The sequence below is a fragment of the Protobothrops mucrosquamatus genome, unplaced genomic scaffold (genome assembly GCF_001527695.2).
Source record: "Protobothrops mucrosquamatus isolate PMUCROS unplaced genomic scaffold, P.Mucros_1.0 scaffold183, whole genome shotgun sequence".
Lineage (NCBI taxonomy): Eukaryota > Metazoa > Chordata > Lepidosauria > Squamata > Viperidae > Protobothrops > Protobothrops mucrosquamatus.
In genome coordinates, this window is record NW_015386542.1 from 117,255 (window position 1) to 132,361 (window position 15,107).

Genomic DNA, 15,107 nt, shown 5'->3' on the forward strand with positions numbered 1-15,107 from the left:
GAGAGAGAGAGAGAGAGAGAGAGAGAGAGAGAGAGATTTTCTATTTTTTTACCCAAAGTTATAGGCAATGGTTATCAAGCTATATGTTCAATTTTATGCTTATGGTTAATGCACATACATGTTTTGACATCTTATTCAATGAAGCAATAGAGCTACAGATTGTCCTGGGCTTATGGCCACAATTGGGACCACAATTTCTGTTGCTAAGCAAAGCACTTGTTAAGTGATCCACACCCAGTTTTATGACCTTTTTTGTTACATTTATTAAGCAAACTGCAGCAATAGTTGCAATTGTTAAGTGAATCACCTGGCTTCTCCCATTGACTTTGCTTGTCAGAGCTGGCTGAGAAGGTTGCAAATGGCTATCATATGACCCGGGATGTTGCAACTGTGACAAATACATGCTGGTTTCTGAAGGCCACGATTTATGTTATGTCATGTTATGTTATTTGGGAAGTTCCACTAAACTCAGAGAAATTTCACTCTGCTATATCTGAAAAAATTAAGTTCCCACTATTCATCACAGATAATTCAGAAAGTTCTGTCCTTCATGATATTAAATCAATCTTATTAGCTTCATTCCCAACTTCATGTAAATACTTAAAGAACAGAATAGGAAGAGAAAACTAGTGAAATAATTCTTACCTTTCCTTTTCTGTAATCATAATTATATATTGAAAAGAGAGAAAGAGAGAGGCTTATCTAAATATGCTTCGACAAATATCTGAAGTTAAGAACAAAAAAGTAAAGAATCCAAGTGCCAATTTGGGTGAAAAGCAGGTTACAATACAACAAAAGACAGGCACTAGCAATATGAAACCACTTGGTGGTTTCATATTGCATGACTGATATATTACCGTGATGGTTTCACAGTAACAACCAGAAGTCAACATTACTGGAACATGGAGTTATTTTTAGTTAGTCATCACTGTTGATTTAAACAGGCTGATCACAGCAGGACTCTCTTTGGAGTTCTTAAAGCCAGCAAACCAACTGCCAGGTAAAGATAGGCAGGAGGGAAAAAGCATAGTACATCGTTTTGTGTGTTTTTGACTCAGTAAATTGTCTTTAAAACATCCAGAAACTGACATTTTGCATGGACTTAAGTACATTCAACCATCTGTCACAGTCAAAATGTGTCTGTCTTGGAGATGGGGACCATTAACAAGTCTCAAATCACCAGGCGCTTGCTGTCACTCTTTGGCTTAGTTTAGAGATGTCCTAATAATAAGGTTAAAGCAAAAGGAAGTGTGGTTGAAAATGCAAATAGTGTTTGCCTTTTCAGTAATTTCTGTGGAAGATTCTGTGAAAGAGCATGCTTTGCTTAAAAAAATAATAATCTTGCAGCCAGTTAATTTTATAATAATGTTATTTTTAACTTCTATAATTTTAATTAGAGTATAACATAAACATTTGCTTGTCCTTTTCTGTTTAATCTAAATATGATCTTTCCTCAAGTTGCCAAAGAAATTGTTTACTTTCAGGCCTATCTAATTATTTTTCATTTTTTTTCTTGTCAAAGGGGAAATCTAAATTTCCACAGAACAAGAAGGCTATCACATCACCAAAGTATCACTAGCAATAAGAGGAAAATAAAACAAGGGCAAGAAGGAACCATTTGTATGCTACCGACCTGCTGTATTGGGCTCTTCTTGCATGGGGTGCATCAGACGGAAGGGCAACTCCATGCTCACATCACTTTGGGGTCAGGAAAAAAGAGGGGTGATTCAGGATTCCACAGTTCCAAAGCAAAGTCTGATCATTTCTTAGACACCACTCCTAAATCTTTTCTCCTAATTTTTCACCAGTGTGTTTGAAAATGTAAACTGGATTACAGTACTATAGATTGGAAGTAATCAGAACGTAAATAAATGAGCAGACTTATATTTTTACCCACTATCACAGCTGCCTAAGATTTTAAGTTAGCTTTATTATAATTGTAGCCTAGAATATGTGAAATAGGCCCCTTTTGAATTTATTTTTTAATTTTTAAATCACAGATAACATCCTGAAGCTGAAAAATGAAAAACATCAAAATTATTATGTAAAACTCCAGGTGTGTGACCCATAAAAATTAGCAATAAGTCTGAATGGCTTGCTTTTAAATATCCTGATATGGAAATATCAGTTTTTAAATATCCTGATATGGAATTCCAAATAGCAAAATCCAATATCAAAATCAGTGTTGTGGTGAGTTATAGGCAAAATTTGCTCATCTGTCAGGAAGTGTGCCTCACATTTTGTAGAATGTTTGCCTTTTAAATGGTATGCCTTGTCAGTTACCTAGTCGACTAGTTAGCTTACATATTGGTGTTTTAAAAAATAAAATATAGAAATATCAAACTTAGAAAATGAGTACGCACTACACATCAGGGAGGGGGAAGTAAACTTTGACATATTTCAAACAAAAAAACCCCATCAGAGAACAGGTTTTAGAGGCTTAGCAGTGGGAGGGAGAGGAAGTTTCATTCTCCGAAAAATCTGAAAATTGAAATGGATATTTCAGGAGAGAAGAATATTTACAAAGAGAAAATCTCAAAGATTTACCTAGAAGTGAAATCTCCCAGCAGGCTGAAATATAAACAACATTAACTGTACAATGAAATTTATAATATTCCATAGCACATACCGGTATTCTTAAGCTCAGAGAGCATCAAGAACTCCACAGTTCAACCCTGAGCTACACATTTTCTCTTCTATCGGTACATATTCCTAAACTGATCAGGCATTAAAAGCTGTATATGCAACCCCCAATGGTGAATTGCTTTTTGGAACAATCCAATATTTCCACCATTCAGGTGTTCTTCAGTTATATTTAGATGCATATTCTATCCTCTGTTTTACAATGCAAGACACATACAAAGTAAATTTTCCACTTAATCTCCAAATGTCGTTTTTATGAGTAGGCTATAAAGAAATACTGAATGACCCCAATCATCTAGCTGCTAAATGCTGATGATTCTGTGTCTCTTTGGTCTTACTTCCGTACCTGATCCATTATACCATGTATTGGCCACCATGTTTGAAATACCTAAACTCACAATTCAATCACACCTGGGTACCACCCTACAAACTGCAGATTTGTGTAGTACCTCTTTCTAATAAATAATCATGCAAGTATACTAAAGCGATTTGATCTGGCTTCATAATATATATTGCTTGAAATAATAATATCCAGGCAAATTTAGAGCAATGAGTGACATATAGTGGTACCTTGGTACTCGGTTGTTTCAAAACTCATCAAATTTGGTACTCAACACATTTTGACGCGAAAATGTTGTTACAGTACTCGTTTGTTTGGTCTTGACATGCTATGATAGGAAAAGAGAGACAGCTGTGGAGAATGGGCAGGAAGTTGGCCACACTGGGAAGGTCACTGCAAAAGGAAGAGGGGGACGACCACAGAGGACGACCACAAGAAGTCGACCATGTTGGGAAGGTCTCTGACATAAGAAGAGAGACAGATATGAAGTGGTTCTTGGCTAAAAACAAAGGGTCATGGGATACGTCACGTGGTTTGTTTGGCACTCATTATTTTAAGTACACGTTGTGCGTCTCCAAACCAATTAATGACAAGTACCAAAGTACCACTGTAATTTATTGAACTTGAAAAGGTTGTTTAAAATTGCTCATGCAATCTACTACACATTAACTCCCTCCTTTATCTTCATTTCATAAAAGACAATAACATCAAAAACACTTGTAATTATAGAGTACAAATTCTGATTGTTCTTACCCTGAGGCAGTAAGCTTCACCTTGATCTTGTAAGCAACCAGGATCCCTAGAACTGTCCGGTCTATTCCATCTTTTATACTGTTGGGATTTTTTTTTAAAAAAAATATTGTGTCATTGCACATTTGCTAAAAAATACGATACTTCCTTAGTATAGCTGTCTCAATTAGGATAACATATTCTCACATTCCATGTTAATATTTCTACATTTTTAAGAGCTCATTCTGGAAAGATCCAGGCTTAGTTCACTTAAGTATATTAGATCCACCTACAGTTGCATTTACTGCTTAACACAGCATTCACCACTGTGCTACTTTTGGATTTGAAATAAAAATGTATTTATAATTCATCTGTCTATAAAACTACTCACATTGTAAATATTAACAGAAAATTCTGACAGTTAAAATCCTAAAATATTTGAAGGGTGCAATAAGGGGGTGAAGGGAAAATGATTGAATACAAAATTAAACAAAATTGTTTTTCTCTACTTCCTCTTCAGTTCCAGTTAGTGTTTCATTTTGGACTTACATAGTAGTAGAAGCCAGGTTAGTGTCTTCATCCTTTAGTTTCCCATCTAATGCTATGCCTTTCTTCACTCGATTGTTTGCCAACAAAGGAAGAACAGTCATTGTCTTTGTAAGCTTGCTGTTTGGTTGGACCTTTTCCCTGAAGAAGAAATAATGCAATTTTAGATCTATTCTGGAAGAATAAATTTTGGCCGTTCTTTCCCAGCCAATCTTGGCCAAGTCAGACATAGCTTCAGATATACTGTTGAGGGAGGACAAAGCAGACCTTTTAATTCCGAGGAACAAAATCTTAGTAGATCCAGAAAGAAATAAAAAAGCCATCTAATGCTGTATTCACACATTCTGTAGTTCGTTCTGCTCTGGTTTGGTATAATGCAGTACTTTTTTTGTAAAAAAAAAAAAAAAAAAAAGGTGCCGGAACTCACACACGTCATACAACCCGCCTTGCCTACCCTACAAGGTTCTATCCAAAAAAGGTGCCGGAACGCCATTCTGGGCGTTCTATGACAAAAAAAGCCCTGGTATAATGAATGGATTCGGCCACTGCTTTGTACCTAATGTATAACTTAGCATTATATATGTAAGTATATATGTATGAACCAGGGCATTTTGGCTTATTCAGTATAATGGTTAAAACAAACCATGGGAAGAGATAATGTAGTTAGAGCCATCATATCTAGGCTGCAAAAAAAAACAACCATGAAATGACAGCAAAGAGTTAGAGCTTTCTGTATTCTTTGCTGCCATCCCTTGATCATCTAGGGATTTACAGCCCAGTTATAGTAGCCCTAAATATGTGAAGTCAGTTAATATAAAGTTTTTAATCTCTACATTCCAGAGTGAAACAGTTAACAGAGTGCAACAGAAAACAATAATAATAACAACAAACCAAAGGAGCCTAAAGCACAGTGCACTTACTCTGACTCTTCAAGAGCCACTGTCTTGGTGTAGAAGTCACTGGAGTATAATATCACATTGGCAACTTGTTCCACTGAAGAGGAAATGAAATAGCAAATTATCAAATAACAGAAAGAAGAATGGGATCTGGGATATTTTTAAGCATTGCCTGAATAAGGATAGTTATTCAGGATCAATGATATTATGCAGCTATTGCTTCTTTTTGTGATTCAAACACACCTTTCTTACAGAATGTACAGTAGGAAGCACATCACAATAGTAATGGCGGACTTTAATTACCATGACATCAACTGGGAGACAAACTCTGCACCAAGTGGAAGATCAAACAGATTCCTGACAAACCTAGCAGACAACTTTGTCTCCCAAAAAGTAGAGAAGGGAACTAGGGGATCAGCCATATTGGACTTAATTCTCACTAACAGAGATGAAATGATAGAAGGTGTTGAAGCCACAGGAACCTTGGGGGGGAGTGATCATTCAAGTAGACCAGAATAGGAAATCAAAGTTATAAATGCTAATACAGTACTTTTATAATACAGTAACAGAATCCTCAAGAGAATGAGGGAGGGTCAAGTCTGAGATGCTTTCTCAAGTTACATTTCTGCTTCAGACTTTGGTTGCAACTCTTCCTCCTGTTTCTCAGGATATCTCTTACCACCCACTACAGAAATTATCTACATGGATAACATATGGTTATTATGACTCTTTCAATCACGGTGCTTTATTAAGCCAATAATAAAGATGGGTACAGAATGTTAATTGCAATCTAACTGACTAGGAAAAAAACAAGAGGGCCTACATCTGACTTGTTTGTCAAAATGAGTATTATACCTGACACGCTGATCTTCTTAACTGTTTTTTCTGTATCATTGATCACTGTCACTGTAACAGGGATTGGTTCACCATGATAAAACACCTGGAAGAATTGGATTAGTTTAGCAAAAAGTTCATTGCACAGTGTTGTCTATATCCAGTTTTGTGAAGTAGCATAGTCAGAAACAAAATGATTGTGTCTTGTCTATATATCTTGAATTTCCTAATTTATCATATTAGTAAGTCAAGAACATCTCACCTCTTTGCTGAGACAAGCTTTCAAGTGCAATGGCTTCTTGGACAGGAAAAACTGCCAAGTGGTCTCTGCGTGAGGCTGGGGTCCTGCTACTTCTGGAGCATATTGGACTTTGCGTATAAGCAGGCGTACAGAATGTCTAAGGATAGAAATTGGGTTTAATTCAAAACATAAGTAATTAAACTCTAGACGATTGTTAATAATTATGGAAGCCACAAAACCCAAAAAGATGAAGAAGACGGCATCTGAGTACCAGCATTGATTGACGGCTATTGTTGCAGAATCCCTAGTTAAAGGACAGCACACTCTAAGTTGTGTATGAAGTAACAGCAATGTTGCTGATCTTTCTGTTCAGCAGGAAATGGGGCATATTCACTTCCTTTTTGCTCATACATTTTGAAGGCTGTATCTCATACAATAAAGAAGTTAAGATGGAAAATGTATAGAAAAAAGTAAATAATAAGGGGGCCAGAACAAGGCATTTTATCCAGCATGTTTCCTTTTTAGAAATGACATGTTTCATCTTTTTTTATATTCATCTCCTGATTCTGATAGTTGAATATAAAATAAGATTTCTCAACTTTTCCAGTTTCAGTCAAATTCTTTTTTAAAGAAACAAGATATTACTTCTTGAGAATCTTTTCTTCTGGATCTTCTGTAGAGAAAGCTTTGACTTCAAAGTCCACTCCGCAGCACTATAAGGAAAAGGAGGGAGTGACAAACAGTTGAAATTCTTGTTGCTGAATATATTAAACATCTGTCTATGAAAGAACTCACCTTTTGAAATTCAAAATCTGCCCATCCGAAATTTCAACATAAAACTCATTCTTAATGTTTTCTTGTATGTATGTATGTATGTATGTATGTATGTATGTATGTATCTATGTAAGTTATTTTTCTAATTCTATTTTTTGTATATCTTTAAAAAAACAAAAAGAAACTTTTGATGGCAGTCCACTACTTTCCATACAAACCTTACTGGTCTGTGATACGGTTGGGAAAAACTGTTTGAGGACTATTTTCTTATTTTATTCCACCATCATTGTTCAGGAGAACAAGGAAAGGCATAGTTCTCTCATACATATAAACATATTTGCTCACTCACAACAATATTATTTATTTCTATGGTTTTGAATTATTTTAATAAATATTGGTGTTCTTTTGAGCCCAAACCAAACATATGCCTTCCCTTTTGAAAAGTTTTCAAATCTTTTCAAATCTTTTGAAAAGATTTGAAAACTTTTCAATCAGAAATAAAATAATTGAAGCTTTGTATGGTGGCTTAAATATTAGATATTTTCTTTTAGGTCTGAAAATACAGCAGAATTTTTAAGGAAGGCTGATCCTTCAGATATTTTTTTGTAGAGGTTTGTATTGTGCAATAATTCTTGGAGATTTACAGAGATAAGAGTTAGACATTGTCACTCCCATTTTTCCCTAGTAATTATCTGGATCTTTTTCTTAACATCAAAAACCCTTTAAGGATGAAAAGATGAAACTACGGTAATGCAATGTTTTTTGAATAGCAGCATAAAGAACTGTGTATTTAAAAGCACCTCTTGCTCTTTGTATTTTATTCCATATGACCACATCTTACTTAGTTTGTTCCTTAATACAAAATAATGCGATGCATGCCCTCTGTTTTCACCTTTTCAACTTCATGGGGAGCCGGCTGCAGACACACCGAGCAAGGCAGATAGTTTGGAAACTGTAAGGGAACAAAAAATAAAGCATGTAAAACATTCTGATTGCAATGGCTTTCACTGCCACAGCAGTGCTAGCAAACATGAAGGAGGAGGAGGAGGAGAAGGAGGGGGAGGAGGAGGAGGACAACCCCCTTCATATAACTTTTCAAAAATGCCTTATGGAATTTTTTACTAGTGATTTACTACAGAGTCATTTATCTTCAGCCAGACATCACTGTGGTGATAGATCACTAATGAAGACAAGTTTTACTTTGCTTGAATGAGGCCTGGGTGACACTATAAATCAGTGGTTCTCAACCTTTTTAATGCCGCGACCCCCAACCGGTCGTAAGTCGAGGACTAAACCGGTCGTAAGTTGAGGACTAAACCGGTCGTAAGTCGAGGACTAAACCGGTCGTAAGTCGAGGACTAAACCGGTCGTAAGTCGAGGACTACCCAACCGGTCGTAAGTTGAGGACTTTCCCTGCCTGGGAGTGCCGTGCATACGTGGTTCCGCCCCCTGCACCGGCCGAGGTGTAGCTGGCAAGCGGCAGAGACGGAGCAGGCCGACCACCAGCTGGCCCAGCCCAAGGGAGGTAAGGCACCCGCCGGAAAAGGGGGAAAAAATGGCAAAAAAAATGGCGGACAGCCTTGCTTGGCGACCCCCATGAAATGGTCGATCGACCCCAAATGGGGTCGCGACCCATAGGTTGAGAACCGATGCTATAAATCAAGAAACAACTTTCAATGTTCTGTTTTTTGAAAAGCTGTTTAAAAATCTAGGTACTCTTAAACTCAGGTGTTATTCTTAAATATTTGGAAACTACTAATTTCAGTCACAGAGTGATTCTAAGTGGTGTATAATTGAAACATACAATTATACTTTTATTGGCAATAGCTCAGTATTATTAGACATATAATGGATAGCCTTTCCCAATACTTGCTGGGATATAATAGGAAGAATAGTCCAACTCATTTGGAAGGCATCAGGCCGGGTAAGGCTGCTATGGGAAGAAATTACTTTTTTAATTAGAGGTGAATAGATATGTCTGAACCTAGGTTGCATATACACAGAAATCCTCTAAGCACTCATATAATAATTGCAAATTGGGAAATGAACCAAAAATGAATAATGATACAGAATACTCACAGTTAACACAAAGGGGTATGCATTTTTCCCCAGTTTATTTATCAGGCTTTCCTGCAAAGTAGTGAGGGGTCCTGATTTGTCCAGTGATGGATAAATCTGTACTCTGTGAAAGTACAGATCCTTTCTAAAAGTCAGGCCCATTATGTCAATATCTTCTTGCCCATATCGAAAGGCACATGTGAGGGTCACATATACTAGAAAAAGCATACAAAAAGTATTATGGATACCGAATGTTAAAATCATCTATAAACAACATTAGTTGTGTAGAAAAGTCTCTACTGATCAGTTTAAAGTAACAATTTACAAACTAAGTCCTTTCAGTAAGAAAAACTAGACTGTGTTTGCCCATATCAACAAAAGCTGGTTAGAAAAAGCCAGTTTCATTTTCTGGCTGCAATTACTGGTTGCTTTTTCTTAAGCAAAACTTCAGGATGAGGAAAAGGCAAGGGAGAAGAAAGGATATAATTTGTAATTGGCAGCTCAGTGATAGAGCATATACTTTGCCAGACAATATCTCCAGAAAAGCTTTGAAAGACCCTTGTTTGCAGCCACAGAAGGTAGCTGCTATTCTATGCCAAATAAAAGATGAATTGACCAATTTGCCTTATCAACAAGAAAACAACATAATTGTATATAAGTGTGTCCACTGTGAAAACTACCCGTGTTTTCCCCAAAATAAGACCTATACCTAAAATAAGCCCTAGCTATGTGTGCCTAATATAAGCCCTGCCCAAAACACAAGTCCTAGTTAAGACCCCGCCCACTCTGTCCCACCGTCTGGTTGTACGAGGTGGGGCGAGGTGCATGTGTAAAAATCAAGTTAGGTTGGGGATGGAGGGTGGAGCTGCCCCACGCACCCCACACCCGCTTACCTCAGGGCCCCCATAGCCAGGCCTCCCAAGTCCCGACACCTGCCTTGCCTCGCAATGGTGGCACCAACAGCAGCAGCCGCCCCATCCAATAGGAGGCTGTGTGGCCGCTGGCCCACTACTTCTGGTTGCTGGTGGCCACTCGTGGCAGGAGGCCACATGGCACATCGCATCGGTGGTGCCGCTCATGGCAGGAGGCCCCGTGGCATGCCGCGCTGGTGCCGCCACTCATGGCAGGAGACCATGTGGCACATTACGTAAGTGCTACCGCTTGCACCAGGACACCATGTGACACCTCATGCCGGTACCACCGTTCTGGTGTGCCATGGCGCAGTGTGCCATATGGCATCCTGCTATGAGTGGCAGCACTGACGCGCCACACCACATGGCCTCCTGCCACAAGCAGCTGCGAGTGGCCTCAGAAGACATCGGGCGGCGGCACAACAGGTGTCAGGGCGTGGGAGGCCTGGCTGTGGCAGTCCTGAGGTAAATGGGGTAAGACATCCCCCGAAAATAAGACCTAGTGCCTGTTTTGGAGGCAAAAAAAAAAATAAGACCAGGTCTTATTTTTGGGGAAACACAGGTAGTTAGAAGCTGGAGTGAATTGTAGGCCCTCTACCTCAGTGTGACAGTGAGTGGCAGAATAGGTTTAGTGGCTATATTTGATTGAATTAGGATCTATCTATCTAGCATTTATCACTATTGTCATTTAAATCACTTTATTAAATATTGACCTATTTTATACTATGTTTCCCTGAAAATAAGACCTACCCCCAAAATAAGCCCTAGCTTGGGCCTAATATAAGCCCTACCCTCAAAATAAGCCCTAGATTTGGGGCGAGGCATACACCTACAAATCAAGCTAGGGGGGTGGGGGATGGAGCTGCCCCACGTGCCCCACACCCCCTTACCGTTGCAACCAGGCCTCACATGAATTGACACCTGCCTCGCTGGCCCACTTCTTCTGTGGCACCCACGGCCTGCATTTCGCCATCAAAGGCCTTCTGGAAAGGCCTCTGCAGCCGAGAACCAAGCTACAGATTCAATCCGTAGCTCATTTCTCGGTTGCAGAGGCCTTTCCAGAAGGCCTCTGATGGTGAAATGTAGGCCGGCGGTACTATGCACATAAATTCAGAGCTCCATTCTCAGCTGCAGAAGCATTTACTTTGACTGCAGAAGAAGTGGGACGGCTGGGCAGGGCTGTTGATGCCCCTGCTGTGAGGTGAGACCATGGAAAAGACACCCCCTGAAAATAAGACCTGGTGCCTCTTTTGGAGGCAAAAAAAAAAAAAAGACCAGGTCTTATTTCAGGGAAACATGGTATATTAAGTTAAATTATGATAAATGAACAAAAAATTGCTGTATCAGCCATAGTTGGCTGGTTCGCTGATAATGCTGACAATAAATGTTATAAACTACAATATTGGAACAAAATGGATAACTCTGGCAGTCTTATTATCATTATCCGTAATATAAGACTTCTAGATCTGTGGGTAAATTCCAGATGACTATTAGATGACAGCATAGAGTTTAGAAACATGTTCTAACTATTCACTGCCAACTAGGGGCGGTCTGGTGTTTGGCAGAGAGGAAATCTAATTTATTACTGTCTAACAAATTATTGATTAAAATAACATTTAGGCTAGAATAGTTATAGATATTTTTCATAGCATATTTCTTATGCACCTTCAGAAATATAAGTCACCATCAGCTTTGGCTGACAGAGTCAATTGACACAAATCCAGAGTCATTCTAATTTTAAATCATATTAATAATACTTTAAGCACTTTAAGAAGTGATTAAGTGTTCTGACCTTTTTTCTCCTTCACAATATCAGGATCCACCAATACAACACCATCTACATTGAAGAAGAGATAATAATAAATCAATCAAGTTACTAAAAAGATCAAAGTAGAAACTTGCAACTTGGACTCACCCACAGGTTCCACATATTCCACATGATCAATGAAATCTCGCTTTCCTAAGTAGATTGTAACCTAAAGGATGGAATGATTGAACAAAACTACAGTTTAATAAATCAGTTTAAGGATGCTATACCATTGCTGTTGGTATAAAAGAAAAGGTAAAAATGGCAGTTTAGATCTTTCTTTATTTGATACATTTATAGTGGGAGTTTGCCCTACAAACTCAGTAGGGCTAATTGTGTAAATCAAAATAGTAACTTAACCAGTTGAAGAAGACTCCCTAATAAGTTGCAAGTTGATTTGAATAAAATTTTGGTTATCCAGATGCGAAACTGGAAGGGAAGGGAACTCTTATATTAAAAACAGCTATGCATAAAAATATTTTGATAGTTGAGTTTGTCTAGCTCAGAATGGTTGTATCTTGTAAATTATTTGTTTTACTTTTGCATCAGAAGTATTTTCCTTTAAAGTACAAAGAGCGCACAATGGGGTTTGATTATGCATTTGACAAGACAAAAGAAGCTACTTGAGTGGATTGACTGGAACACATTTTACTTTCTACTTGGGGCCAAGCTGCATCGGAGATTAAATTTATATTTATTATATTAATGTATCAATACATTTCAGAATTGCTGTTGAGAGTCACTGCAACTACAACATATGGAAAAGTTTAATATTTCTCTTCCTGGACAAAGCTGAGATGAGGATAGATGGCCTATGCCTGTATTCCTACTAACAAGCTTTAATTGACTCCAATTGTTATGGAAATAGTTCCCTTCTACATCTACTCAGTGTTTTCAAACTTTATAATTTTAAGATGTGTAAATTTCAGTTCTAGGAATTTGCCAGCCAGCATGCTATTTTCTACTGCAATTTAAAAGAGTGTTTCTCAGCTTCTGCAATTTTAAGATGTGTGGATTTCAACTTCCACAATTTTCCCATGCTGGGTGGGGGCGGTGGGGAAGTCTGGGAGTTCAAATCTATACAATCTATACAGTTCTGAGGCTGAGAAACACTGCTGTAAAATATTATTTGCTGTTATATGATTTTGTGTGGTTCTGTCAGTTTGGACTGCTGCATTTTATTTCATTACCCGACTGAAGAAGTTCACTGATTACTTTGCAAAAGAAAGATTGTCTCCTCACATCATTTTGAATATATTTCTTCATGAAAGTTTTTTGCTGTTATAATGTTATATTAATGGTGCGGTGGTTAAAGTGCTGGGCTGTATTTAAGATGCTGATTATTCCCTGTTTAAATCTTAATTATTATTTTTCTTTCTCTGACCTCCTTATTTTTCCTTGGACTTTAAAAAATTAAATCATGGCACATCATTTTATTTTTCCTTCAGTCACTTGGGGTACAGGAGTTATTTTTTTAAAAAAAAAATATGCCAGGAAAAATAGGGAGGTAAAGGAAATGAATGTAGCTCAGAGAACACTGCAGGAAAATTATTTAGTGGGATGACACAGTAGCTATAGTGCACACTGAATCCTTTTCAGGATGTTGACAAACAGTCTGGACAGGTTTTTTTAAAAACTGGTTTGGACTTAAACTGCCTGAGCAGCTTAAAAATGCAATGCAGATACAGTATGTCCTTAGTATCACTACAGTTTGATCTTTAAAGAGGCAAGTAGATATCAAGACTCTATCTGGTTTCAGTCTCACATTCTTACAGCTACCTCATAGTTTAATGCTTAATACTTACAGCTTTGTCATGTGATATCTTCCTGTAGATAACATGCCTTTTAGTGGGTTTGACATGCTTCACGGAGATGTCAGAAACTGAATGATGCCTTGAAGCATCAGTGCAGCTCATCTTTCAACTTATGTCACCTGGTAAGGATCAAATGATCCTACATCAAAAAAAATTTAGACCAGCACCAGTTAATGAATAGTCAAACTGTAAGATCTACAAACAATGAAATTGAATTTAAACATTTTAAATAATATTGTCTGAGGCATCATACAATAACATACTAATCCCAAATTTAGGAAGTTGCCCATTGGATTAGCCCTCTAAAGCAGGGGTCCCCAACCCCTGATCCATGGACCGGCACCAGTCCATGGCATGCCAGAAACCAGGCTGCATAAACAAGCAAAGCTCCATCTGCACATGTGTAGGATACAGGCAGCACGAGAAACCACACACACCCTCCAGTCCACGGAAAAGCCTCTCCCCATGGAACCGGTCCCTGGAGCCCAAAAGGTTGGGGACCGGTGCTCTAAAGATCTGGACTTTAACTAATTCTATTTTCTTTCAGAATTGTTCATTTCTGTGGATCCTATCAGTTAAGGAATTCCAGCCGGCGGGGTCCAGAAAAAGAGCCTTCTCTGATGAGACCCCCACCCTTTAGAACATCTCATTCCTGGGGTGAGATTGGCTCCCACTCTCCTGACTGGAGGTGGTTAATCAACTAATAGCAATTCCCACCTCTTCTTCCCCGCCCCATATATTTCGTTCCCTTCTTCTCCATCTTTAATAATAACTGGTATTTTATTTCAATTTTAATCTAATTTTACACACATACATACACATATATAAAATTGTGTTTATATTGTAAACTGCCTAAAGTTGCTTTGCGGTGAGATGGATGGCAAACAAATTTAATAAATAAAAAATAAAAAAATTGTATTTGAAAAGGAACAGAATGAGGAAGAGCTGTCAGGAAGAGCTTGGTACATAAACACTTCCTTCCTGTTCCTTCCATTTTTACTTTCAGAAATATTGTGTTCTTGATATCAATATAAATAAACTATGTCATATACTGTGAAGATTTCATAGTTATTTAATACAGGTAGTCTTCTACTTATGACCACAATTGATCCCAAAATTTCCATAGCTAAGCAAGGCAGTTGTTATGTGAGTTTTGCCCCATTTTATGATGTTTTATGCCACAGTTGTTAAGCGAATCACTGCAGTGAATCATGAGGTCATTAAGCAAATCAGCCTTCTTCCATTGACTTTGCTTGTCAGAACCTGGCTGGGAAGGTTACAAAGTGGTGATCACGTGATCCTGGGATAGTGCAACTGTCATAAATACATAAATACAGTTGCCAAGCACCGAATTTTGATCATGTGACCATGGGGATGCTCATGTGAAAAACAGTCATAAATCACTTTTTTCAGTGCCATAGAAACTAAATGAATGGTTGTAAATTGAGGACTACCTGTATATTGATTTGCAATTCTTTTTTTTTTTTTTTTTACAATGCGAAGTTTCTACAAAG

At 37.9% G+C, this 15,107-nt stretch overlaps 1 protein-coding gene across 1 annotated transcript in view; it reads right to left on the reverse strand.

Moving 5' to 3' along the window:
- SAG (S-antigen visual arrestin) overlaps nucleotides 1-13,695 on the reverse strand; it is a 14,905-nt gene extending 1,210 nt beyond the window's left edge. The window contains exons 1-14 of the mRNA XM_015813710.1: nucleotides 13,585-13,695; nucleotides 11,888-11,948; nucleotides 11,765-11,809; nucleotides 9,083-9,276; nucleotides 7,896-7,955; nucleotides 6,875-6,942; nucleotides 6,251-6,386; nucleotides 6,010-6,094; nucleotides 5,179-5,251; nucleotides 4,262-4,399; nucleotides 3,737-3,814; nucleotides 2,548-2,571; nucleotides 1,634-1,698; nucleotides 646-655 (exon numbers count right to left, since the gene is read on the reverse strand). Coding sequence (XP_015669196.1) covers nucleotides 646-655; nucleotides 1,634-1,698; nucleotides 2,548-2,571; nucleotides 3,737-3,814; nucleotides 4,262-4,399; nucleotides 5,179-5,251; nucleotides 6,010-6,094; nucleotides 6,251-6,386; nucleotides 6,875-6,942; nucleotides 7,896-7,955; nucleotides 9,083-9,276; nucleotides 11,765-11,809; nucleotides 11,888-11,948; nucleotides 13,585-13,695 — 1,148 coding nt within the window. The remainder of the gene's footprint in view (nucleotides 1-645; nucleotides 656-1,633; nucleotides 1,699-2,547; nucleotides 2,572-3,736; nucleotides 3,815-4,261; nucleotides 4,400-5,178; nucleotides 5,252-6,009; nucleotides 6,095-6,250; nucleotides 6,387-6,874; nucleotides 6,943-7,895; nucleotides 7,956-9,082; nucleotides 9,277-11,764; nucleotides 11,810-11,887; nucleotides 11,949-13,584) is intronic.
- Between the last annotated feature and the right edge of the window lie 1,412 nt (nucleotides 13,696-15,107).